Source organism: Cyclopterus lumpus, chromosome 9, assembly GCF_009769545.1.
Source record: "Cyclopterus lumpus isolate fCycLum1 chromosome 9, fCycLum1.pri, whole genome shotgun sequence".
Lineage (NCBI taxonomy): Eukaryota > Metazoa > Chordata > Actinopteri > Perciformes > Cyclopteridae > Cyclopterus > Cyclopterus lumpus.
In genome coordinates, this window is record NC_046974.1 from 25,831,056 (window position 1) to 25,858,275 (window position 27,220).

The 27,220-nt window shown below is 43.4% G+C and overlaps 1 protein-coding gene across 1 annotated transcript in view; it reads right to left on the reverse strand.

The window, feature by feature from the left end:
• The window catches only part of zmat4a (zinc finger, matrin-type 4a), a 103,825-nt gene that overhangs the window by 23,697 nt on the left and 52,908 nt on the right, over positions 1 to 27,220 (reverse strand). The window contains exon 4 of the mRNA XM_034541364.1: positions 10,933 to 11,089. Within this exon, the coding sequence (XP_034397255.1) occupies positions 10,933 to 11,089 (157 nt within the window). The remainder of the gene's footprint in view (positions 1 to 10,932; positions 11,090 to 27,220) is intronic.

Here is a 27,220-nt window from a genome sequence, read left to right on the forward strand (position 1 = left end):
GAGTGGACGTCACCATCACCATCATCTACCTGCTGCAGCGAGCTCAGTCGCACCTGGATGGAACCGGTGGCTGTGTGAGAATCACTTTCTTTGACTTCTCCAGTGCCTTCAATACCATCCAACCACTGCTGCTGAGTGAGAAGCTGCGGTGGTGGAGGTCAACTCGTCCACCGTCTCTTGGATCATTGACTACCTCACAGGCAGACCACAGTATGTCCGACTGGGCCTTGTGCTGTCTGGGACGGTGGTCAGTGATGTTGGAGCCCCACAGGAAACTGTTCTGTCTCCCTTCCTGTTCACCCTATACACCACTGACTTCCAGGACAACTCGGGGTCAAGCCATCTGCAGAAGTACTCTGATGACTCTGCAGTGGTCGGGTGTATTAAGGATGGATGGGAGGAGTACAGGGCAGTAGTGGATGACTTTGTGGAGTGGGCCGGTAGAAGTCACCTGCTTCTGAACGTGGCCAAGACCAGAGAGATGGTGGTGGACTTCAGGAGGAAGACGACAGCTCCACAACCGCTGAGGGTTCTGGGACAGGATGTGGACATGGTGGAGGAGGATGTGGACATGGTGGAGGAGTACAGGTTCCTAGTCTCTCCATCGACAACAGACTGAACTGGAAGGCCAACATCAACGCTGTGTACAAGAAGGGGAGGAGTCGACTTGGATCCTTCGATGCGTGCAGCAAGATGTTGGAGATGTTCTACTGAAGAAAGTATTGTCCATATTGGATAACCCGGACCACCTTCTCCACCACCTACTGCAGGGACAGCGGAGAACGTTCTCCAACAGACTGCTTCACAAGGACAGATACAGGAGAACATTCCAGATACAGGAGAACATTCCTGACCACTGCTATTAGACTTTATAATAAATCTCCTCTGGCCAAATCCTCCTCAAACTGATTATCAATAAACCTTGCACCGCTGTCACTTTATACTTTAGAGACACTGTATACACTTTCACTTTTATTTTATTTTTGACATTTTCATTTCCTTTATTATTTAAATTCTTAAATTTAACATGCCCTGCTATTTTATTTTATTGTATTGTATATTTGTAAAAAATGTGTTGCTGCTGCAAAATCTCCCCCTGGGGATGAATAAATTAAAATCTAACCTAATGTAATAGAGAGAGTGAGCAGCACCAAATTCCTGGGGGTGCATCAGTGAGGACCTCTCGTGGACAACCAACACAACATTACTGGCGAAGAAAGCCCAGAGGCGCCTCTACTTCCTCCGCAAACTCAATAAAACGAGACCCCCACCATCCATCCATCATGTGCACGTTTTTCCAAGGCACCATTGAGTGCATCCTGACAAACTGCATCACTGTGTGGGGCGGAAGCTGCACTGACCACAACCAGAAAGCCCTGCAGCGCATAGTGAACACAGCTGGAAGGATCATTGGTGCCTCACTGCCCTCCCTGCAGGACATATAGAACACACGCCTCACCCGCAAAGTGACCCTGACTGAGCGACTCCAGCCCCCCCTCACACAGTCTCTTCATCCTCCTGGCCTCTGGGAGAAGATACCGGAGCCTCCGTACTCGCACCACCAGACTGACAAACAGCTTTGTCCACCAGGCTGTTAGGAAGCTGAACTCTCTCCAAACTCTCCCCCTCCCCCTCTGTCTGACTGCTGCTAATACAGAAAGATCATTTGTTTATATATATCACCGTTGGACAAGAGAGAAACGTTTTACAATTCTTCTGTATGTTTAGACGAGAAATTGACAATAAAGCTGACTCGACTTTTTTACTTTTGAAAGAGTAATTTTAAGTAGGCCAATTACTTTTTCAAAAGTAAAAAAGTCAAGTCAGCTTTATAGTATACAAGGTCAACAGTACATCTTGAGTAAAGTCTGAAGTACTCCTGACAACTACACTAAATAAGCATGTGTTCGTACAACATATTGTATTCAACTTTACTTGCATGTCTTTTTAAGGCAATCGGTTTGCATACTTTTTTTAAGTACGGTTCACTAATTAGATTTTACATTGTCGATAACCTGTCCATGAAAAGAACAGGATCGGTGCTAAAGGGCAGCCCTGGCAGAGGCCAACTTCACCGGGAACGTGTCTGACTTAATGCCGAGAATACGAACACAGCTCCTACTGGAGGCGTACAGAGAGCTGATGGCCCGTTGCAATGGGTCCGGCACCCCGTGCTCCCGAAGCACCCCCCACAAAAACCCCAGAGGGACCCGGTCGAAAGCCTCCTCCAAGTCCACAAAGCACATGTAGACTGGTCTCTCGTAGCGCGATGATGGCGACACACTCAAATCGTGGTTCTCAAAGCGTTTATTGTTGTTGCGGGTACTGTACAGGCTGCATGGGTGTGCCGCGTGCTTCTCCCGACTGCTTCTGTCCACCCACTCTGTCACTGGCAGACTGGCAACAAGCCTTTTTCACTCAGAAAACAGCGCATACACAGAGGTGTCCTATCACACAGTCAAGCAAGGATTTTAGACTTCACCGTGGCCAAGGTAAAAAGCACTTCAGTTAGGCCACATAAAACTATACACCAATAAGAATGAACTTCACAACAGCTTTGACAAATGATCTGAAATAATAAATGACGTTTTGATCAGGTGGGTGATCTCAGTGCTCCACTTTCTGGCATTGCACTTCTACAACATTATGGGACTCAACATTTAAAAAACATGAACAGAAAAATAGGGAAGATCAATGCGGCTGAACGAGACACATCATTGTTTTTATAGATGGCCAGAGTGAAACCAAAACTTCTAGGTTTTGTTCCAGAAGTAAAAAAATGTGTTTAGGTGTGAAAATACTTGAAACTAGGAAACACATTCTTGAGTTAATGATAAAATAAGGGGTTGTTTAATACTATAATAATTGTACAATGACTCTTGGAACAAGACAGTGGGTTGATTTCTTTGCAAAAATCCAATTATTATTTGCAATGCTGCTAATTTATGATTCTTAGGCCAAAACACTTGAAGCTATATATGAGAGCTATCTTTAACAAACACCATTTCCTATGAGCCCTACACATTCACAGGACAAACATCACACAACGGGGAGACAGTGAGCTCAGATATGTCTGTCATTACAGCAGGACACACAGGATTAAACGGTGTAGAAAGGTGACTTTTATGATATGGACAAACCCAAGCTATGATGGCTTAAGTGCTCATGCTTGTTGTTTGTTCATGGGATGTGCAATTTTCTGTATTAAACAAAGTAATCAATGTTTAATATAGCTTTTTAACTGTATCTGGCTGCATTTTTAAGATACATGAAAATGACGAATACATGTACGGAAATGTAGATGATCAAATCTCTTGTGTCGACAAAAGTTGAAGGAATAAGAGACTTATGTCTAATTATTTCCCTTCACTCTCGAGCAAGATAAACTGGAAAGTCTTTAGGAATTAAAGGGGCATCATTAAATGACCTTGGCAAAGCTCATTTATCATCAGTATCAGTGAAACCTCACCATACATATCCTCCTGCAGCAAAATGTAATCACACCGTTATATATATATATATATATATATATATATATTCTTTACGACAGAGTCCCGGCCATTTGTCTCCCGGCCTACCAGTTTTATGTGTTTACGTTCAAGGTGACAGACTCCTCATTCAGATCACATCAGGTTTTTGCACGATGGCTCTCATAATCAGCCACATAAAGGAATGAAAGCCTTTCCTCCCATTTAGTGCATCATTAAAGCCATACTGTTTCACACCCTTCTGTGCTTTGATTGAGGGTTCAGCTCGGCTCAGAAGGCGGGGCTCATGGCCATCGCCAAGAGGCAGATGGTTTTGCCTCGGTGTGGCACCTGCTGCATAAAGGACACTTGTAAATGAAAAGGCCCTTGCTTCTCTATATTATAGGTTTGAATGCCGGCAGGACAAAAAATGTTCCTTCTTTTGCTGCACAGACATTACTTCACGAGCTGCTAAGTGGGCTCCTGAAAACACTGAGAGGACTGTAGCATCATCCTGAATTTCTTTTGACAGTGGTTTCTGAGAAGAACCTTTTTTGGAGAATCATGGGTACAGCAGGGTATGAATCATGCTAGCCTGATGGTCTTTATTTATCATCATCAAGTCAAGGAGACAGTACACATGCCACATTTAAACAGCGTTGTAGCTGTTAGTCAGAGGACATACACGCATACATGCACACTGCGGGAGTTTACTGGCCTGGTAGGTTTTCTACTTGGAATTCAAAGTGATTCTTATTCAGATAGTAGCATCCCTGTCCTTCAGCAGCAACATGCTCTGTGACAGTAATAATCATATTCACATCACTTAGTGTCTGCAGGGAGATGCTTACAACTGTGCCTGGATGACAAGCGTACATTTCAAAAGGCTGCTTTACATGAACGGCCCTATTTTCAAAAAGCAATTTCAATTTATTCCATGAACTACAGAGCAGCTTGTGTATGTGCTTCATTGGTAGGGAGTTAAGACAAACCGGAGTTGTGAGGTATTGGTGCAAAGGAAACACTGCAGCAAACACTTTCGCTCTGCCATCGGAAACCTTTACTGTTCTGTGTTGTGTTGTCTTTGTTAGCTGTCAATTTAAAGCTCATTCTTATTCTTTTGTTTGCTCTGTTTTGGGCTTCAGGGAGATTTTGTGAGAAGATTTAGTTCATCATTGAAGATTTATCTTATCACCGAGTAAATACAAGTAGATTAACAATCCATTAAAAGACTAATCTACAGCAGAGCAAAGCAAACGCATACCTTTCATCCCCTCAAAGCCACACACAGTGTTTTCATGTGCCTCATGGATGCATCAAATAGCTGTACTATTGAAGAGCACTCAGTTGGGTTTAAAAGCCAAATCCCCTCCTTGCATGGCATTTGTATGCAGTCCGAGAAGCCTATAGCAGACCTATTTAACAGGGGTATACATCTGAGGAGAGTCAGCCTCTGTGACAAGAGGGGATCAAAGTACTCTTGTCCATGCAGTTCTCTCTTCCTACAATCCTCACCACCCTCTATTCTGCCCACAGACCCTGTACGACTCAAAATGTTCAATCTGAACGAAGCTGAAACGTATCTGACGAAGCAGACTGTTTAGAAATCCATCAGCTGATCGGCCATTAAAACCCATTGCAACACTAGCAGCTGATATGCATGCAGATGAGCATGTGCTACGGTATATAGGTTAGTGAACATATTCATTAATCCAACTATGCCTGAGTTAAATGGAAAACAAGCGTTATGTGGTTGCCTATAGAGGCTAAGAGTAATACAGGAGCTGAGGATTCCGCCTGCGGGAAAATCATTAAATATTAATTTTTTGATAAATTCTTGCGCGATGAGAAAGAGAATACTAAATCAAAACAACTGCTTACGCTGGGCTTTTCAACATTACGATTGCACATTGGCGAGTGAGCATTTTTTAAATGTTTATTATGGGTTTTGAATTAGGGTTATGGACCCAAAGGGACGATGTAGACCAAGGGGGAAAAAAGGCTTGCATCGACTTTATAAGGCTCTCCCATAACAACAGAGATGCTGTATCAGTGTTTATTGTAATTTGTAAATAATTTACAATGGCAGAAAATTAATGGATATTTGGTGTTTGGGGTGAATGAGGGGAAATGCTTGGCAAGCTAGAGAGTGCAGCTGAATACCAGCTGACAGCAATTGGAAGAACAGCAGGTCCCGAGAGGCAGTCGGAACTTAACTTAACTTTCATCATATCTATGACTATTATTAGAGAGGTTTAGCTTCCCATGATGTTTAAAATGCAGTTTTAAACTCAAGAGTTTCCCATCTCAGGGTTAATCAACTCAGAGCTCAGAGTTTATTACATTCTGGCCGACTCAGATATAAATGTTGGCTCTTATTGTTATTTCTTTTTCAGGTGTAATACAAAAGAAAGTTTTCCTGTGGGTTTAACAGTGCAAATACTGTCTGAAGTAGTTTTGCAGACTCCACACATTATGTTCTACTTCCTATAATATTCTGGTACAGCTGAAGTGAATTCAAGGCTCTGTCCAACAAACACTAAGTCAAAGACAAGAAGAGCTTTGTGCGCCAATCTCCTGATTCAATCCCACCAGTTTAGAGGCTGCAGTACTAATAAGGGATACATTCAGAATGGTCCAATAATATTAATAATAATAATAATACATTTTATTTGTACAGCGCTTTAAAAAAGGTAGAAACAGAAACAATAGAAGCAACAACAATGGACTGAAGAGAGATTAAATGACGGGAAGAAACAAAACAAAAACATACTTAACTAGCATCACAGGTTAAAAGCAGTTGTAAGTGCTGTTTTAAAAGTGGCGAGTGATGCAGTATGTCTGAGGTGCTGGGGGAGAGAGTTCCAGAGGGAGGAAGTAGCAATGGAGAAGGCCCTGTCCCCCCAATCCGATACTTGGACAGAGTAGTAATTAAGTAGCAAGGAGGTTGGCATCGGTGGATCTGAGGTTGCAGGATGTTGCGTTCTGCGGAGAGGGTTTGATCGAAGATGACACCAAGGTTACAGATGTGTGGAAGCAGGAACAGTGTGGTGGAAATGTATCCTAGTGTTCTTCTAAATGTATCTGTATTGCTGAACTCTGACAGCTCATCTTGACCTAGTCTGATTGGCGCCAGCGAAAAGGGACGATAACAGAATTGATCTTATTATTGTTTGAGGCGTCATCTTCTATTTTGCCTTTCTGTCTAGGGCGACTGTGGGTCAGTGGTTAGCAGCTCTGTCTTTCAATCAGGGGGTTGGTGGTTCAATCCCCGCCCTAGTCGATGTGTCCTTGAGCAAGACTCTTAACCCTGAATTGTTCCCTGTAGCTGTTCTACAGTGTATGAATGTAACATGATTGTAAGTCGCTTTGGATCAAAGCGTCAGCTAAATGACATGTAATGTAATGTCTCTCACTCTCACCTCTCAGGGCCGCAGCCAAACAACATTACATTACATGTCATTTAGCTGACGCTTTGATCCAAAGCGACTTACAATCATGTTACATTCATACACTGTAGACACTGTCCTCCTTCCTTCACCAAGGTCTGTCTGCATGAAGGAAGGAGGAAGAGCAGGGCGGAGGAGGGAAAGGGCAAACATTTCATAAATAATTGTAGATATATACAATTTGGGATCAATGATGAACATTTTGGATTTGTATGATGTTGACATCAGACTTCCAAAAAACTATATATATATATATGACCACGATCAAAATACATTGACTTATCAGTCAACAGAACCCTTACAACAAACTAAAAGAAAAGTAAGCCCAAAGTAAAGCATAAAGTTGTGAAGTATGTATAAATGGAGAGCCGACAAACAAAAGAAAACAAACAAAGCTCAAGGCTGATCTATTCACATCCATACTGCTCACTGCGGCCCTGAGAGGTGAGAGTGAGGGACAGAAAAATCTGAAAATATAATATTTACCATTTTCTTATTCACTGTTTCCCCATAACCTTCACTCATTATTCTCACACAACTGCCAAGTTGTAAGTGGATTACAAAAGCAGAAAACGTCAATCACCTCTGGGGTAGAGAGCAGTTGGTGATTCAATTTAAATAACGCATGCATTGATGCACACAGCAAAACCTTGTCAACAACACCATCTTGTTGGGTTGCTGTTAGTGAGTTGTAAATGGCCCCAAGAATCCTGACATGCTGGAATTTTCAGTATCAAGCCTAATGCTGCGTTCACACCAAAAGTGTTGCGAATGTTCTTAGTTTTTGTGAGTACACGAGCTGCAGCATTATGGATCAACTGGAAGGAATTAAGAGACTTATTAGAGCAGCCTGATAATAAGGAGTTGCAGTAATCTAGTCTGGAAGTAACAAACGCGTGAACCAGCTTTTCTGCATCTTTTTGAGACAAGATGTGCCTGATTTTTGAAATGTTACGTAGATGAAAGAATACAAGTCCCAATCAAAGGTAACGCCGAGATTCTTCATAGTGGTGTTGGATGCCAGGGCAATGCCATCTACAGAAACCACATCACCAGATAATTGATCTCTGAGGTGTTCAGGGCCCAGTAAAATAACTTCAGTTTTGTCTGAGTTTAACATCAGGAAGTTGGAGGTCATCCATGTTTTTATGTCTTTAAGACATTCTTGAATTTTAGCGAGCTGGTTGGTCTCCTCTGGTTTGATCGATAGATAGAATTGAGTATCATCTGCATAACAATGAAAGTTTATAGTGTTTCCTGATAATGTTGCCCAAAGGAAGCATATATAAAGGTAAATAAAATTGGTCCAAGCAATAAACCTTGTGGAACTCCGTGATTAATGTTGGTGGTCATCAAGGCTTCATCGTTTACAAATACAAACTCAGATCGGTCTGATAAATAGGATTTAAACCAACTTAGTGCGGTACCTGAAATGTCAATCGACTGATCCAGTCTCTGTAATAGGATGTCATGATTAATGGTGTCGAACGCAGCACTAAGGTCTAATAATACCAGTACGGAGATGAGTCCTTAATCTGATGCAATTAGGAGGTCATTTGTAATTTTCACCAGTGCTGTCTCTGTGCTGTGGTGTTTTCTAAATCCTGACGGAAACTCCTAAAATAAACTATTCTGATGTAAAAAGTCACACAACTGATTTGCGACTACTTTCTCAAGGATCCTAGAGAGGAAGGGAAGGTTAGAGATCGGTCTGTAGTTAGCCAACACCTCTGGATTAAGAGTGGGCTTCTTCAGGAGAGGTTTAATTACAGCTACTTTGAAGGAATGTGGTACATGGCCTGTTAGCAAAGACACATTAACAATATCCAGCAGAGAGGTGCCAATTAAAGGCAACACGTCTTTAAGTAGCCTCGTTGGGATGGGGTCTAAGAGACAGGTAGACGGTTTAGAAGTAGAAACTGTTGAGGACAATTGGTCAAGGTTGATGGGAGAAAGGCCACGCCACTTGAGGACAGATTGGCACAGGTTGAGGGCAAGAGATCATCAATCTTGCCTCTAATAGTTAAAATCTTTTCATTGGAGAAGTTCATGAAGTGATTACTACTGAGGTCTATAGGAATACACGGCTCCACAGAGCTGTGACTCTCTGTTAGCCTGGCCACAGTGCTAAAGAGGGGTTGTTCTTATTTTTCTCTATTACTGATGAATAAAAGGCTGATCTGGCATTACGGAGAGCCTTCATATGTTTTAAGACTATCTCGCCAAACTAAGCGTGATTCTTCCAGATTGGTGGAACGCCATATGATTTCAAGCTTTCGCGATGTGTGCTTTAGTTTGCAGGTCTGAGGGTTATACATGATGTGCTCCTGTTGGCCTCCTCGAACTGTGACCTACAGCATTCACTGGGGAGATTTTCAGCTGAGTGTGAAGCGGCGGGGATGAGAGTTAGCAACTCCAAATCTGAGGCCATGGTGCTCTGCCGGAAACCGGTGGATTGCTCCATCCAGGTGGGGAATGAGTTCAAGTATCTCAGAGTCTTGTTCATGAGTAAGGGTAAGATGGAGTGGGAGATCAACAGGCAGATAGGTGTGGCTACAGCAGTAAGACAGGCGCTGCACCGGACCGTCTTGGTGAAGAGGGAGCTTTGCTTTCCGGCTCAGCTCTCAATTTACAGGATGTTCTACGTTCCAACCCTCACCTATGGTCCGGTACTCTGGGTCGTGACAGAAAGAACGAGGTTGCAGCTACAAGCGGACAAAATAAGTTTCCGCCATAGAGTGGCGGGGCTCAGCCTTAGAGATAGGCTAGCGCTACTCCTTTGCGTCGAAAGGAGTTAGCTGAGGTGGTTTGGGCATCTAATCATGATGCCTCTTGGGCAGATGATAGATTATCCTAATTAGATCCTGATTATATGATCCTGATTAGATCCTCATTAGTACGCCCTTGGAGGTTTCCGGGCTGTCACTGCGACCCGATCCTGGATAAGCTGATGAGGATGGATGGATGGATCCATGCTTTCTTACAGAATCATTCTACTTCTGTTTTGTTGATGCTTAGATATAGCAGTAAGAAAAGGTACAGCACTGACACCTCAAGGTGAGCTCAAAAGTAATGGAGGAGGCAAGAGAGTATAACTAACTAATTATTCATACATTTCTGTCAAATTCATAGAATGTGTTGTAACTCTGTAACTCTGTTCATCTGGTCACATGACATCTATTGCATCTGTCCATCCGGGGAGAGGGATCCTCCTCTGTTGCTCTCCTGAAGGGTTCTTCCCTTTTTTCCCCTGAAAGGGTTTTTTCTATTATTTGGGAGTTTTTCTTTATCCGATGTGAGGTCCTGGGACAGGGATGTGTATGTGTACAGATTGTAAAGCCCTCTGAGGGGAGTTTGTAATTTGTGATATTGGGCTGTATAAAATAAATTGAATTGAATTGAATAAGGGAAGGGGATAACTGGATTGCAGACATAGTAAGTTGGCAACTGACCATCCAAAATAATAATTTTAATAGAAGTGATGAGCGAATGTCAGACCATGGCAACCAAGGTCAATCAGATATAAAAGTGCACTACTAATTTCAAAAAGTGCTTAGTGCTGATGCCAAAGATACGACCCGAAACACAGAAGCTCACTTACAAAAACAACAACTAGCGTACATGTGTTCCTTCAGCTGCTGTATTGGTGAATGTGCAGTATATTCTGACCCGTGCATCATCTCTGTGTGAATGTAATTATTCAGAGGAGTGAATCAAAACAGTGCAACTACGCACTAATATATAGACGAATATGTACACTCGATAATAATATATCAGATATTGAAAATGCTATTTGTTAGGACTGCACCTCAGAGTCAACAGTGGGAGAGATGTGGGAGAACACACATTGATTCTGTACTGATACACATAATTATTTAAAATCAACTACGAGATTCTACTCCACTTTACAGGTACAACACATACGGCATTCATTCGTTAATAAATCCCCATTAGCCAGATGTAGTATAGCTTCTCTTTCATTTATACCCACAATGCATTTTCAACAGGGGCTATACCTTTGGTTGTGATGGCAGGCTGCTCCCCCAGTAGCAGTTTTAGTCTCTTGGCGTGGATTTTACCCTGGTAGTGGGACTGTGCCACCACTGCTGAGGTGAAGGACATGTTACACAGCGTGCAGCACTTATTCTTGTCCACGTCGCCCTTGTCGCTGCCCTAAAAAAACATAACAGAAACATTTCATCAATCAGAATCCTATATAATATGTATTTATCTTTGGTAGCTTTTTAAAACTAAAAAACGTATCGACAGCTGCACATTAAACACATCGCTAATCTCTATCATTTCTCATTTAGATGAGTAAAGAGGTGCTGGACTCCTGGTGGGATGCAATTGGAGTTTTAAAAAGTAATAGCGGGTCTAATACAGCTGATGGAAGACCGCTCCCTGATTTTCCATCTGTGCAAGCTGCTCCAAATCCTATTATCTGAAGAGAACATGAAGGATGCAGAGGAAGCCGTCGCGCACTGAGAGATGGATGCTTTTTACTGAGAAGTGAGAGAGAGGAGAGGAAAATAGTGCCCCCACCAGACACCTTCCTGGGTTAAGGACGCGCTGAAATTCTGAGTATGAGAAGAAGAAACTGAACTTATGACCTCATTCAGATGTCTGTTCCTCTGCCTGGTGGACTCTACCAGTACAGACAGAGGGCTTGAGCAAGAAGAAATTGGAGAAGAATTGTCTCAACCAAGATAATGAGCCCAATGAATATTGACCCTATTGTGCTAACGTAATATTAGGTAGCACACAAATGCTGGATACACACATGGATGGTGGTTTTATTTGGAACCTGGTCCTGCCCGATACCTACTGCTATTATCAATATTATTATTATTAGTTGCATTGCAATTATTGCCAATATCAGTACTGCTTTTATTTTAATTATTAATCTACTATATCCACTGTTGCTGTTATTTTTTGGTAGTTGTAACTTTTCATCTTGCCTACTACTCTCATTATATGAATAGAATTGAATGTGTTGTAATTGTGTTATGTTGTTCATTCTGTACACGTGACATTTATTGCACTTCTGATCCTGATAGAGGGGTCCTCCTCTGTTTATTCTCTTTTTTCTACCTGTTAAAGGATTTTTTGGGTGGGAGTTTTTTTTCCTGATCCAATGTGAGGTCCCGGGACAGAGGATGTTATATGTGTACAGATTGTAAAGCTCTCTGTCACATATCTGGAATATGTGATTTTGGGCAAATAAAATAAATTGAATTGAGGACTTTGATCAAGCAGTCAGCTTGCTCAACATGCAGATCCACATGACAGGGTTGGAAGGTGTTATCCTGACACCTGCGCAAAGTGTTTGAACAATTTTATTGCTTTAAAATGAGGCAACATTTAGGTGACTGCCCCCCTAAATTAATTTTTTTACACACAGCTAGTACTTATTAGGAACGCTGGATGTGAGCCAGAACTGAACAGCTGCCATTTGATGCAGATTTTATTTTAGAGCTTTTAAAACAGCATCATGTTTTTATTCAAACAAACCATTAGGTAATTTCAGCACCACTTAATTACTCCGGTAATCCATGTCGATGTGTCCTTGGGCAAGACACTTAACCCCATAATTTCTCCCACAGCTTCAAGCTGTGCCTGAATATTAGTTACTGCTGATGGTCAGGTGGAACCTTAGCTCCTCCCATCACTGTATGAATGGGTGTGAATGATATCAAGTAGTGTTAAAGTGCTTTGAGTGGTCGGAAGACTATAAAAGATCTCTACAAGTACAGGCCCGTTACCATTTCAATAAGCCAGTAAATGGACTCTTGTATTCACTGCAATAGTCGGTGGTCTTTACAGAGAACACTTTCTTTTCTGTCTTGAGGAAGACATAAATTGACATGTGAACACTTTACTATTCACTTAATGTAGGCAGAACAATTAAAAAGGAGTTTTTCACATTTGTCAACTGACAGGTTTTTAGTGTTTCACATATGAAGGAATGACTACACTGCATGACAAGTATTGTTCTTTTCAGGGGAAGAAATCAGATATCAGAAATGGAACCATAGTTGTAGTTAAAGAGCAACGTAACCTTGTTTGCCATTGTGTACTTAAAATAAAAAATAATTGTTTGACATTTTACAAAATACACTAATTTGATTTCTTGCAACACATTAGATGTGAAGATCAATGCAAATCACATACTAAATATTAAGCTAGAGCCAAGCCACTTAGCCTACCTTAGCTTAACCACTGGAAACGGGCAAAGGCTAGCCTGGCTATGTACAAATGTAATAAAATCCACCTAGGAGCACATCTGAAGTTCACGAATTAACATGATAAATCTTGTTTGCTTGTTTTTTTGTTGTAAAAAAGCCAATTTTATACACATCATGTGGTTCTATGTGGGGTTACTGCCATTAGACTTTATAATAAATCACCTCTGGCCAAATCCTCCTCAAATTGATCATCAATGAACCTTGCACCGATACACTTTAGTTACACTTTCATATTTATTTTATTTTTTACATTTTCATTTCCTTTATTATTTTAATTTGTAAATGGAATTGCCCTGCTATTTTATTTTATTGAATATTTGTAAAAAAGGTTTTGCTGCTGCGTCTCGTGGGCATGAATAAAGTAATATCTAATTCAATTCAATTCAATTTATTTTAAATAGCCCAATATCACAAATTACGAACTATCCTCAAAGGGCTTTACAATCTGTACACATACGACATCCCTGACCTTTGACCTCACATCAGATCAGGAAAAACTCCCCAAAAATAACCTTTGACAGGGAAAAAAGTGAAGAAACCTTCAGGAGAGCAACAGAGGAGGATCCCTCTCCACGGATGGACAGAAGCAATAGATGTCATGTGACCAGATGAACAGTGTTACAGAGTTACATAAACACATTACATGAATATGACAGAAATGATGAATAATGAGAAGTAGGCATGGACCACGATCCAGACCTCCACAGACCATGAAACAGATTCTTTACAGTGGTGTTGGATGCCAGGGCAATGCCATCTACAGAAACCACATCACCAGATAATTGATCTCTGAGGTGTTCAGGGCCCAGTAACTAATCTAATCTAATTATTATGTGCTGGCCAGTTTATTTGCTGGATATCCTGGAGCTGCTTGACTGGCAACCTCACGCTGATGGCAAGAGATCAGAACATAAAGTCGGGTGCTGGATTCATTTTCTTAGTTTTTGACCTTTGAGTCGAGCCAGGCTACATCGATCAAGTGTTTATGCTCAGCTCTGTAGCTTCATATTTAGTGTCTAGACATGTGGTATCAATCATTTCATTTAAAGCCAAGAAAATGAATCCCACAGATATTAGCTAAACCATGGTCGTAAAGAAATGCATGAAATAACTGAATTGTTCTACTGAAACTATGAAATTGGAAAAGCCCAACAGTGTTGTCTGTGCTTTGACACACAGGATCAAAGCAACATTGATTAACTGAGCTACAAACCCTGATTGTATGCACCATAACTCTTAATTATATTCCAGTGACGCTAATTGTTTTTTCCCCAGGGTCACATAGGATGCAAATGCAATCTGCATTTTCAATTGAAGCAGCAAATGAATACAACTTAAACTATATTACGTCCGTCATATGACATATCTTTACATACATACATGTGATTTGGTCTCTGCATTTCACCAATCCTTAGCAATGTAGGAGCGGTGGGCTGCTGTGAGGCGCCCAGGGAGCAACTGGGGGTTCAGAGTCGACATGACATAATATGACATAACCCACATTAGGGGGAACTCACCACTTACAGGTCCTTTTTTAGACAGTTACGTCAAGAAAACGTCTTACAAGCCACCAGCTGTGTCAGCAGTAGTTTGAGCTACTGCTGATGCTGGTTTTTATGTTCATTCTGTACTCCACTGCTATGCTGTACTTTAATTAAGCAGCTCTGTAATTGCTTGTTTTTGCTTTGTTGAAACATGAAATATTTTACTGCTGCTTATGTTTGTCTGCTTTACTTTTACTGTAATTGATATGCCTTCCATTATAATTATTGTTATAAACGTATCCGGGGGGGTGCTCTAGTTGGTCGTGATGGAAGAGGACCAACACAAACGCTTCTTCCAAGAGGAAACGGATGTCACTGACTGACTGGTGTTGCGATATGTTGCGTTATTGCTGGTAGCAGATGTAATACATTTTAATTAAGTAATATCACAATATGTAATGACTATCAACCACGATAAGACACCATTAGTTTAACTAACAGAATCGAACATAAGATTAAATTTAGGATGCAACCCAATTTTGGAAGAATAGGGAAGACTTCAAAATTAGATATTAATCAATTAAATGTTAATCTCAGGGTTTCTACAGAGTTCTTGTCATGGTGTACAGTGGTCTATTATTCAATATACACACAAATCAATCTTTATAAATTAAATATTTATTGGAGTAACTACAGAACTAAACTAATAAACAGAAAATAAATGACAAAAATGATCAAATAAACTAAAGTTTATTTTGTATAGCCCAAAATCACAAATTTGCCTCTGAGGGCTTTACAATCTGTACACATACGACATCCCTGACCTTTGACCTCACATCGGATCAGGAACAACTGCCAAATAATAGAAAAAAAACCTTTCACAGGGAAAAAAGTGAAGAACCCTTCAGGAGAGCAACAGAGGAGGATCCCTCTCCCCGGATGGACAGAAGCAATACCGCAGTCATAGAGTCTGTTCTGTGCACCTCAATCACTGTCTGGTTTGGATCGGCCACCAAACTGGACAAGAACAGACTCCAACGGACAGTCAGGTCTGCAGTAAAGATCATCGGTGCCAACCTGCCCACCATCCAAGACCTGTACACCTCCAGAGTCAGGAAACGGGCAGGAAAAATCACTGCAGACCCCTCACACCCCGGACACAAACTATTCAAACTCCTCCCCTCTGGTAGACGCTACAGATCACTGTTAGCCAAAACCTCCAGACTCAAAAACTGTTTCTTCCCCCTCGCCGTCTCACTACTGAACAAATAACACCACTGTAGCATATATATATTTATATTTATATATTTTAAATCCCTGCACTTCTCACACTCTCCACTTCTTCTTGCACTACTGCTGTGCAACATTCCAATACTGTTTGTTTGTATTGTATTGTATTGTATATTGTGTTGTATATTTGTATTAAGTTGTATATTTGTATACTGTATTGTATTGTATTGTGTATTGTATTGTGTTGTATATTTTGTGTAAGCACACTGAGAGTCACCTTACCAAGTCAAATTCCTTGTTTGTGCAAACTTACTTGGCCAATAAAACCTGATTCTGATTCTGAATAGATGTCATGTGACCAGATGAACAGCGTTACAACACATTCAACAAATATGACAGAAATGTATGAATAATTAGTAGTAGGCATGGACCACGATCCAGACCTCCACAATCCATGAAACAGAAGGAGAAAGAGAGGAGAGGCATCAGCATGGCCATGGTAGGAGGCACAGAGAAGGAGGCAGGGCCACAGAGACATGAGGCACAGAGAAGGAGGCAGGGCCATTGGGAAGGAGGCCAGAGGCTGGATGCAGGAAGCAGGGGCAAGGACCCAGGACCAGCTTCAGACACCGCCAGGTCCAATGGACCCTTTGAGACGTGAAGTCACAACGACTCCGGGGAGGAAGCAGAGTTAATAAGGTGCAATGGAGAGATGTAAATTCATCCATAAGGAGAGAGAGAAGAGGAGATAGGTGCTCAGTGTATCCTAAAACATCCCCCAGCAGCCTATAAGCCTATAGCAGCATATCAAGGGGCTGGACCAGGGCAAACCTGATCCAGCCCTAACTATAAGCACTATTAAAGAGGAAAGTCTGTTATTAAATGAGGTGACTGTGTCTGTAGCCCCGCATTTAGTGAGCGTAGCTCTCTAGTGGGGCAATATGGTACTACAAGCTCCTTAAGATATGATGGTGCATCACCAATCAAGGCTTAAAATGGAATTAATAAAGAATATGATGAATAACAATGAACCACAAATAAATTTAAATTATTTAATGTGACCAGGTAGAATCAGTAACTTATATCATTGATTATTGTCGATCAATTAAATGAATTGTTTGCCGTTTATCATTAATTTAGTTAAATCTAGTTAAATAAATTCATCAGTTGAGAGTTTGAGAAGAACATGGGAAGAATGTGATGCATATACCTGTAATTGAATTTATATATTTAGGTCTAGAGCTCATTGATCTCTTTTAATAATATTTCTATCAACGATAGAATTCAATTTATTTGGCCTAGCCACTCTGTTGAAGTTGATTGGGTGGACATCCCCATTTCAGCTTGAAGGTCCAGAGGTGAGGAGAAGAAGTGTACTCCGACGTCTTCTTGCTTTATCTTCTTGAGAAAGGGGCTGCAGTGTTTGGATGGAAACGGAAAACTCCCCCCATCAACTATCTTGATTATTTAATTTGACCTGATTTTACAGAATCAATCCTAATGACTTCTTACATTGTCTATTTAATTCTTCCATTTTTTAAAGCTGGGCTGAAAGATTAATGAATGATACAATTTATAAATAGACTGTTATCCTAACACAGACAGACCTATGTACATATATGTGTGTGTACATAGATGCATAATAATGAATGGATCAGCACAAAACGGTCCTGTTTAAAAGGCAAGATAGAGGACTGGGTCCTGTTTGCTCTGTGGTTTGTCTTTCAGGCTGTTTATCAGCTGATGACACAATTATGTAATTCTGGAAGTAGCAGTCCATTTCCAAACAGGGAAAAAACATCAAGACAGCATGATGGCAATATGCCATTTATACTGTTAGCTCTGAGATGGAAGAGATGAAACAATCTGGTGATCCATATTTCAAAGATTCTTCATCTGTGAAAACAGATGAATACATGTTTTTTGTAATACTCTTTTTGGCCACAAGAGGCTGATGTATCCCATGTTGTGAATATGATTTAATGCATTAAAACTTTCTTCAGAAATGCTCTGACATGTTGAAGCCCCAGTGGACTGTGGCTTCACTCACACCTCCCTTGCAGATTGATTGATTGGTGGATGTCATATTATTGAAATTGGTTGGTACAAGCTTATGTTAACACACATATATATAAGTGATTATTGATAGACCAACTTAATTGTATATATTATATTTGACCTGTTATGTTCAAGACCTCCTTCATTAGGCAGGTCACATTCAACTAGGGGAATGCCATCATGTTGAAATAAGTCTCTCACCAAGGACCCTCAATATGAGGTTTGATTTAGGACTCATCAATGTTGCACAGCTGTATTTATCCTATTGCAAAAAAAGTATAATAAGAAATGTGCAAATTATATTTTATTAAAAATGCCATAGGACAGAAAAATGGTCACCGATCATGTTTGACCAGGTGCAAGCGTTTCCCTACCCTAAGATGCTTGAGAAATATGGAACGTTGTAATAAAAAAACCTGCAAAAATATTCCTCACTCTTCAGTTTCTTGATAAGAGTCCACAGGTTTGAAACGTCTGTCAATGCAGATCAAGATATGCATCTCTCAATTGCAAACAAAGTAGTGTTTGCCGCACTATGAATTGGACCCTTCACTGAAATGTTATTAATAGTGAACTGTAATCTGCTGCAGATCACCACCGTGTGTGTGTGTGTGTGTGTGTGGATGAGAAGACAGACAGACTTCTTCCTCCCACTGTGTGATAACAGCAGAACACCGCTGTGCTCTGACACTCGGACACACACACACACAGCCCCTCGTTCTGTCCTTGGCCTTGTCCTTCCCTGAGACACACACACACACACACACACACACACACACACACACACACACACACACACACACACACACACACACACGCACTTCCTTCAGTTGGTAGAAGCAGAAGGATCCATAATGTCATGTTTAATTAAAACGGAATAAACGAGGAACTAATTGCATGGAAATGTAATTAATGAAGCGGTAGGTAGGTGTGTGTTGCTAGATTGTCAATCACAGTGTAATATACAGACATGCCAGCCAGAAAAAAGCTTCATCAGTGTACTGTATTTGGGGTGGCTGGATACAGCATGGAGTAATAATTCTAACATGAAATGATTAGGAATATGAAGGAATTTCTGATAAGCCATCTATTTTTTTTACTTCCCTTTTGGTTACAGAAAGGCCACGAGTCATCTGAAACACAAGCCATATTTCAGCAGTCATGTATGGTGCGCTTCATTTTTTCATGCAATCTTAACACAGCAGTGGGAAGAGTTCTACAGAATATATGCTGCTCTGCACTTCTTAACTGATGGAGGCCGGGAGACAGAGAGAGGTTGCATTTAGGGGCGTGAGAGAGAGAGAGAGAGAGAGCGAGAGGGGGGGGTGTCTCATTCCCATTCATGTGAGGCATAATAAAATTATCTTTTTGATTTGCAAGCAGTACATTCTCTTTGCTGTCAGCGCTGCGCTGCACATTTCCATCTTGCTTTAAGTGAAGCAGCATGTCCTTGCCTGCTTGTATTTGTGGTGTAACAGTGTGCTGTCTTACTGCACTGTTGTTGTTGTTGTTTTCTTTTGCAGCTGCATCACAAATGCCACCGCGTCAACATAGAAGAAATAGGACAGAAGGGATAAAAAAGGACTTGCTCCCAACAATGTGGACAATGCAGTCTATTTCTGCCAAGCAGAGCGTGCGAGGCAGCGCTACGCCGGGATGGCACATTGGTCTGTGCTGCCGCTGCCACGCAACACAATGAAGTGACCTTCAGATTAATCGGCAAGGGTTACCAAAAGGGACAGTAAATAAACCCCGCCTGGACTCGCCTACAGAGCCAGTGTTGGATAGCAAACGTGGCTTCGCACACTGGGCCTTGTGTAACAATCCCCCGCACTAACATACAAGTTCTTGAGTGACATATACGAGTGACTGAATTGCAATTGAGTGCATTTTGGGTAGTCAGACAAAATGAGCCTCAAGCAATCGTAAAAAAAACGGTAATCCCTTTTTGCACCGTGAGTGTGCAGGTATAGTTCAGGGTCATCAGAGCTACTTCTAACATTTGGTTGTGTTCAGCAGTAGCTTTGATGAATTCAGTGTTACGACCACTGGAATGTGATGTGCATGCTGTGTGGGCCCAAAAACATGGAAGCATAAGGAATGTCTGCACTCTCAAGAGAGAATTGCTGTTGGTCAGGGGCTCAAATCCCTGTGTCAAAGTACACAACATAAATACATCATTAAAAAGCACTAAAGGTCAAAGGTTTGCTGAATCTAAAACCTCAACGAGAAAAAGGAGAGATTAGGGACGGCCGTCTTAATCCAACATATGCCGCCTTCCCTTTGTGTTTTCACGAGGTCAAACTATTCCCCGCTCACTCTCATCTCTTCACCGTGCAGCATCATTGTAAACAGCAGGTTCTCGCTGTAGACGACCCCGCTGAGGGACTCTGAGGATATACCGACTCAGCAAAACGCACAGCTGCTGTGGGTTCAGCGCTTTAATGAACCATATGAAGATGACACATTCATCCCAAATTAGTTTCCACTGTAGCGTCTCTTGATGATGAGGTGCAGACAGTTTCTTAAATACATTCACAGAGTGTTAATGACTTGCATGACATTGGACCATCATTTAAAGCAACACCCCCCTGATGTTTCTTATCCCACATCTGGCACCATCCTCTCCACAGTTCATGTTTCCAACTGAAGAAGATTGACACCTCAGTTCTCTGGAAACGTGTAATGTAATATCTAACAGGGAGGCACCTTTTTGTTTATTCAGCTTTGTGTACTCGAGTCTGTGTGCTCGTATTTGTTTGTGCTGAGCTGTGAAGTGATATTTCACTGCTCTTTGTTGATATGGCGCACAATGCAGATGCGATCCAGAGTTCTGGTTCCAGGCAAACAAAGGCTGGAAAACTAAATGCAGGAGCTTAGAGAAAACTCTTAACTTTATGGCCACAAAACAGGTGGACATGATGCAGAACAGACCCAGTTGCAAGAAAGAAAATGATGGCAATGTAAGTGTCGGCAAAGCAATGTAACCATTTGTGAACTATAAATATGTTTCCTAAATACTTCTCATATCAGACCCACATCCCGCATGAATAAACACGGTTAACGTTGTGAAACAATTGGATAAGTTCAGGCAAGAAGCTAAAATAAATCCATTATACTGTATATTCAATGAATTTCATGTATTCAAGGTCCCTTGGGACCTACAGTATTATTAATATGTTAACAGCCTATTTTCATACCGGTGTTAGCATTACACATCCTTTTAGCACTTGTCAAGTAGTTTGAATACTACTAGTAATCTAATGCTTGAACACATGCCAATGATCTGATTTAAAAATATATATATTTGTAACTCCTCCTATGAATCGCCACCTTAACGTGGTGGAGGAGTTTGAGTGGCTCAGTGATCCTGGGAGCTATGTTGTCCGGGGCGTCAGCCCCTGGTAGGGTCTCCCAAGGCAAACAGGTCTCGGGGGAGAGCCCAGACTAAGAGCGGTTCAACAAACCCTGATGATAAGCAGCCCACGGATTGTAGCCACCTTGCCCGGACAAGGGAAACCGGGGCACCCTCCCGGAGCCAGACCCAGGAGGGGAGCTCGTCGGCGAGCGTCTGGTGGCCGGGCTTTCGCCCATGGGGCCCGGTCGGGCTCAGCCCGAAAGAACAACATGGAGCAGCAGTCACCCTGTGGACCCACCACCCGCAGGGAGAATTATCGGGGTCGGGTGCTATGTAGACCGGGCGGCGGGCCAGGTGGGAGACCTGGGCGGGCCGATCGCCGGCAGCATAGACTAGCTCTAGGGACGTGGAACGTTACCTCACTAGCAGGGAAAGAGCCGGAGCTGGTGCAGGAGGTGGAGCGGTACCAGCTAGATATAGTTGGGCTCACCTCCACGCACAGCATGGGCTCTGGAACCAAGCTCCTGGAGAAGGGTTGGACTTTGTCCTTTTCTGGAGTTGCCCAGGGTGAGAGGCGCCGGGCGGGAGTGGGGATACTCACGAGCCCCCGGCTGAGCGCCGCTGTGTTGGAGTTTTCCCCGGGGAACGAGAGGGTCGCCTCCCTGCGCCTACGGGTTGCGGGGAGTAAGGCTCTGACTGTTGTTTGTGCTTATGCACCGAACAGCATTTCGGAGTATCCGGCCTTCTTGGAGTCGGTGGGAGGGGTCCTGGAAAGGGCGCCACCTGCCGACTCCATAGTTCTCCTGGGAGACTTCAACGCTCACGTGGGCAATGACAGAGAAACCTGGCGGGGCGTGATTGGGAGGAACAGCTTGCCCGATCTGAACCCGAATGGTGTTTTGTTGTTGGACTTCTGTGCTAGCCACAGTTTGTCCATAACGAACACCATGTTCGAACATAAGGTGGCTCATAAGTGTACCTGGTACCAGAACACCTTAGGCCGGAGATCAATGATCGACTTTGTAATCGTATCATCTGATCTGCGGCCGTATGTCTTGGACACTCGGGTGAAGAGAGGAGCAGAGCTGTCAACTGATCACCACCTGGTGGTGAGTTGGATCAGATGGCGGGGGACTCGGCTAGAGAGACCTGGCAAGCCCAAACGTGTAGTGAGGGTGAACTGGGAACGTCTGGCAGAGGATCCTGTCCGGGAGGTCTTCAACTCCCACCTCCGGAAGAACTTCTCACAAATCCCGAGGGAGGCTGGGGACATGGAATCCGAGTGGACCTTGTTCAAAGCCTCTATTGTTGACGCAGCTGCTCGGGGCTGTGGCCGGAAGGTCATCGGTGCCTGTCGTGGCGGCAACCCTAGAACCCGGTGGTGGACACCGGGGGTGAGGGTGGCCGTCAAACTGAAGAAGGAGGCCTTTCGGGCCTGGCTGGCCCAGGGGTCTCCTGAAGCAGCTGACGGGTACCGGCGGGCCAAAAGGGCTGCAGCGACGATGGTCGCGGAGGCTAAAACTCGGGCATGGGAGGAGTTCGGGGAGGCCATGGAGAAGGACTTTCGGTTGGCCTCAAGGAAGTTCTGGCAAACCATCCGACGGTTCAGGAAGGGAAAGCAGGGTCTACCCCAGGCTGTTCTCAGCAGGGGGGGGGAACTGCTGACCCGGACTGGGGACATCGTCGGGCGATGGAAAGAGCACTTTGAGGAACTCCTAAACCCGGCCAACATGTCCCCCGGAGAGGGGGCAGCGCCGGAAGACTTTGGGGTGGATTCACCCATATCCCTGGCAGAGGTCGCTAAGGTAGTCAAAAAGCTCCTTGGTGGCAAGGCGCCAGGGGTGGATGAGATCCACCCTGAGATGCTGAAAGCGCTGGACATTGTTGGGCTGTCTTGGTTGACACGCCTTTTCAGTGTCGTATGGGGGTCGGGAACAGTGCCCATGGACTGGCAGACCGGGGTGGTGGTTCCCATCTTCAAGAAGGGGGACCGGAGAGTGTGCTCGAACTATCGTGGTATCACACTGCTCAGCCTCCCGGGAAAAGCTTATGCCAGGGTGCTGGAGAGGAGGCTCCGACCGCTTGTCGAACCTCAGATTCAGGACGAACAGTGCGGATTCCGTCCCGGTCGTGGAACAGTGGACCAGGTCTTTACCCTCGCAAGATTACTGGAGGGGTCCTGGGAGTTTGCCCAACCAGTTTACATGTGCTTTGTAGACCTGGAGAAGGCTTTCGACCGGGTCCCTCGGGGGTTTTTGTGGGGGGTGCTGCGGGAGTATGGGGTGCCGGACCCGTTGGCACGGGCCATCCGGTCTCTGTACGCCTGCAGTAGGAGCTATGTTTGTCTCCTCGGTAGTAAGTCAGACACGTTCCCGGTGGGTGTTGGCCTCCGCCAGGGCTGCCCTTTATCACCGGTCCTGTTCGTGACCTTCATGGACAGGATATCTAGGCGCAGCCAGGGGGCGGAGAGGATCCGGTTCGGGAGTCTCGGGATCGCCTCTCTGCTGTTTGCGGATGATGTGGTCCTGTTTGCCTCCTCGGACCGTGACCTCCAGCATTCACTGGGGCGTTTTGCAGCCGAGTGCGAAGCGGCAGGGATGAGAGTTAGCACCTCCAAATCTGAGGCCATGGTGCTCTGCCGGAAACCGGCGGATTGCTCCCTCCAGGTGGGGGCAAACTGCCTACCCCAAGCGAAGGAGTTCAAGTATCTCGGGGTCTTGTTCACGAGTGAGGGTAAGGTGGAGCGGGAGCTCGATAGGCGGATCGGTGCGGCTGCAGCAGTAAAACAGGCGCTGTACCGGTCCGTCTTAGTGAAGAGGGAGCTGAGCCGGAAGGCAAAGCTCTCCATTTACTGGTCGGTCTACGTTCCAACCCTCACCTATGGTCACGAACTCTGGGTTGTGACCGAAAGAACGAGATCTCGGATACAAGCGGCCGAAATGAGCTTCCTCCGTAGGGTGGCCGGGCTCAGCCTTAGAGATAGGGTAAGGAGCTCGGACATCAGGGGGGAGCTTGGAGTCGAGTCGCTGCTCCTTCGTGTCGAAAGGAGTCAGCTGAGGTGGTTCGGGCATCTAGTTAGGATGCCTCCTGGACGCCTCCCATTAGAGGTTTTCCGGGCACGTCCAACTGGTAGGAGGCCCCGGGGAAGACCGAGGACACGCTGGAGGGATTATATCTCCCGGCTGGCCTTGGAACGCCTCGGGATCCCCCAGAATGAGCTGGAAAGTGCTGCGGGTGAGAGGGAAGCCTGGGTCGGCCTGCTGAACCTGCTGCCACCGCGACCCGACCCCGGATAAGCGGGTGATAATGGATGGATGGATATATTTGTAATGACTGTGACGAATGGATCAAAAAGCCAATTATTTGAATTCCAACACCACTCTGGATACTTTCCACTGTCAACAACACCTGAACCAGACACACTTTGTTCCAATCAGTATTCACACCCAAATCCTATTTATAATCAGGGTCAGTGGTTAGCAGGTCTGTCTTTCAATCAGAGGGTTGGTGGTTCAATCCCCGCCCTAGTCGATGTGTCCTTGAGCAAGACACTTAACCCTTAATTGTTCCCTGTAGCCGTGTCTACAGTGTATTAATGTAACATGATTGTAAGTCGCTTTGGATCAAAGCGTCAGCTAAATAAAATGTAATGTAATAATCTGCTCAACAATCAGAGCTTCTTCTTTTATCGAAGCTTTTATATATACATATTTTAAGCAATATGTACAACAGCTCTCTCTGTATGCAAAATAGTGTGCATATCATTGTGTGTGTGTTTCATTATTTGGAGCATGACACTCAAACCGTGCAGTATGTTTTGCACATGTGTTCCTTAACTGAGGTGAACAAGTGGTAATATAAATATGCTGCACATACATTATGGGCAAGTCTGAGTACTGGATAGCATAGCGTAATACTCTCTTCATGGTACAGCTAGCTATAAACCAGACTAATGTATCGTGTTTTTTGTCATGTTCAACATTATATATCTCTAAATGCTTATAATTTGGATCCAAGATGTTTTAGTGTGTGCCTTTGCTGCATGCACCAATTCATGCCCTTGACTCAAATATGTGTTGGTTTTTGTTCCTAAAATGTGAGTATTACTGCATTTAAAAGGGTATTCTGTATGAATTCATGTACCAATAATGCACATTATTAACTCTTCCTTGGAGTCTTTGTGCTTTCTCTCCTCACAGGTTTACATGGATCGTGGTTTTATCTGGACTCAGGTCCTGCCCGACACCTAGTGCTATTATCATTATTATTATTATTAGTTGCATTTCTATTATTTATTATTACTTTTATTATCATTATTATTCTATTACATCCATTGTTGCTGTTATTTTTGGCCGTCGGAACATTTTCATCATGCCTACTACTCGCATATGAATCATTTTTGTCATATGCATTGAATGTGTTGTAACTCTGTTATGTTGTTCATTCTGTACACATGGCATGTATCACACTTCTGTCCATCCTGATAGAGGGATCCTCCTCATTTCTTTCTGATCCCATGTGATGTCCTGGGACAGAGGAGGTCCTATGTGTCCAGATTGTAAAGCCATATGATGTTGGCCTCTACAAACACATTGAATTGAATTGAACACAGTTACACATATTTGCAGTGATACACTATATATTTTCTCACACTGATACATCCTGGTGTTGCCTTCTACGTGCTATAACAAATGTGTGTACTTGCTTTAGGTGTGTGCAATCTGTTGGATATTGCTCCAGGAGAAGTTGAGGCAACGAAGCATAAGACTGCAGTCACTTCTTGTTCAGTCAAGGCAGCGCGGGACACCTGTGCTATCTCCAGTACCATTGCTCTGAACAAGGATCTGGTGGCCACATTGGAGGCCCGACTTAACGGAAACTGTCAATTGCGGATTGTCCAGCCACATGAAAAGGTTTAGGCATGTGTTTAAAAAAAAAGGTATACTCCTACAGCTCACAGCAGTGTCCAAGTGCAGCCTAACAAAGCAGCTGTGGCTCTAGCATCATAGTGGTGTAAAGGGAATCAAGCACAACAATAGTCTTCTACTATTGGCAACAGAGCCACTCCAGTTCTGTGTTTAAAGGCTTTGTTCAAGACCACCGTGACAATTCTAGGTAGGGGACATCACATTTTCAATTTGGTTTCTGTTGTGCTGCTGTGTAGATTTCCCAAAAGCAAAATACTAAGCATATTATGACCCAAGTGAGCCAATGTATTCCTTCAGCAAACATTTAATATCATGCAGTATGCATGGATAGGATTGTATAAGGGTCCTCTCCTCTCTTCCTCCTTCTGTTTCATGGATTGTGGAGATCTGGATCGTGGTCCATGCCAACTACTCAATATCCATACATTTCTGTCATCTGAAGGTTTCTTCACTTTTTTCCCTGTGAAAGTTTTTTTCTATTGTTTGGGGAGTTGTTCCTGATCCTATGTGAGGTCCTGGGACAGGGATGTCGTATGTGTACAGATTGTAAAGCCCTCTGAGGGGAGTTTGTGATTTTGGGCTATACAAAATAAACTGAATTGAAAATTGTATATAGCCTGCCCTGAGACATGCTAAACCAAACAATACCATTTTGTGTAGCCGTCATTAGCCCCTACTTATGCAGCTATGTGGGACAAAGAAGTCCCCCCTGTGCTGTTGTAATGTGATGACGACAACTTCCATACTGAGGTGGGCTGAATCCCAGGGATACAGCAGTATAAAGCATCTTAGGTACCATCTAAGCAAACTGCCAATAGTTGTAATGCATGTCTTTGGCATGGTTTCACACAACATCATGGGACAAATAAAAACATGTTCCCTGTGTTCAGGAACAGTGCTGTGATAGGTCCGGGGAGTGAAAGGAAGTTGAGTGCTGTTTTCTTGATTAACAGCGCTGCATCATTTTCTAGCCCTGCAAGGGGCATCTCATCAATCAT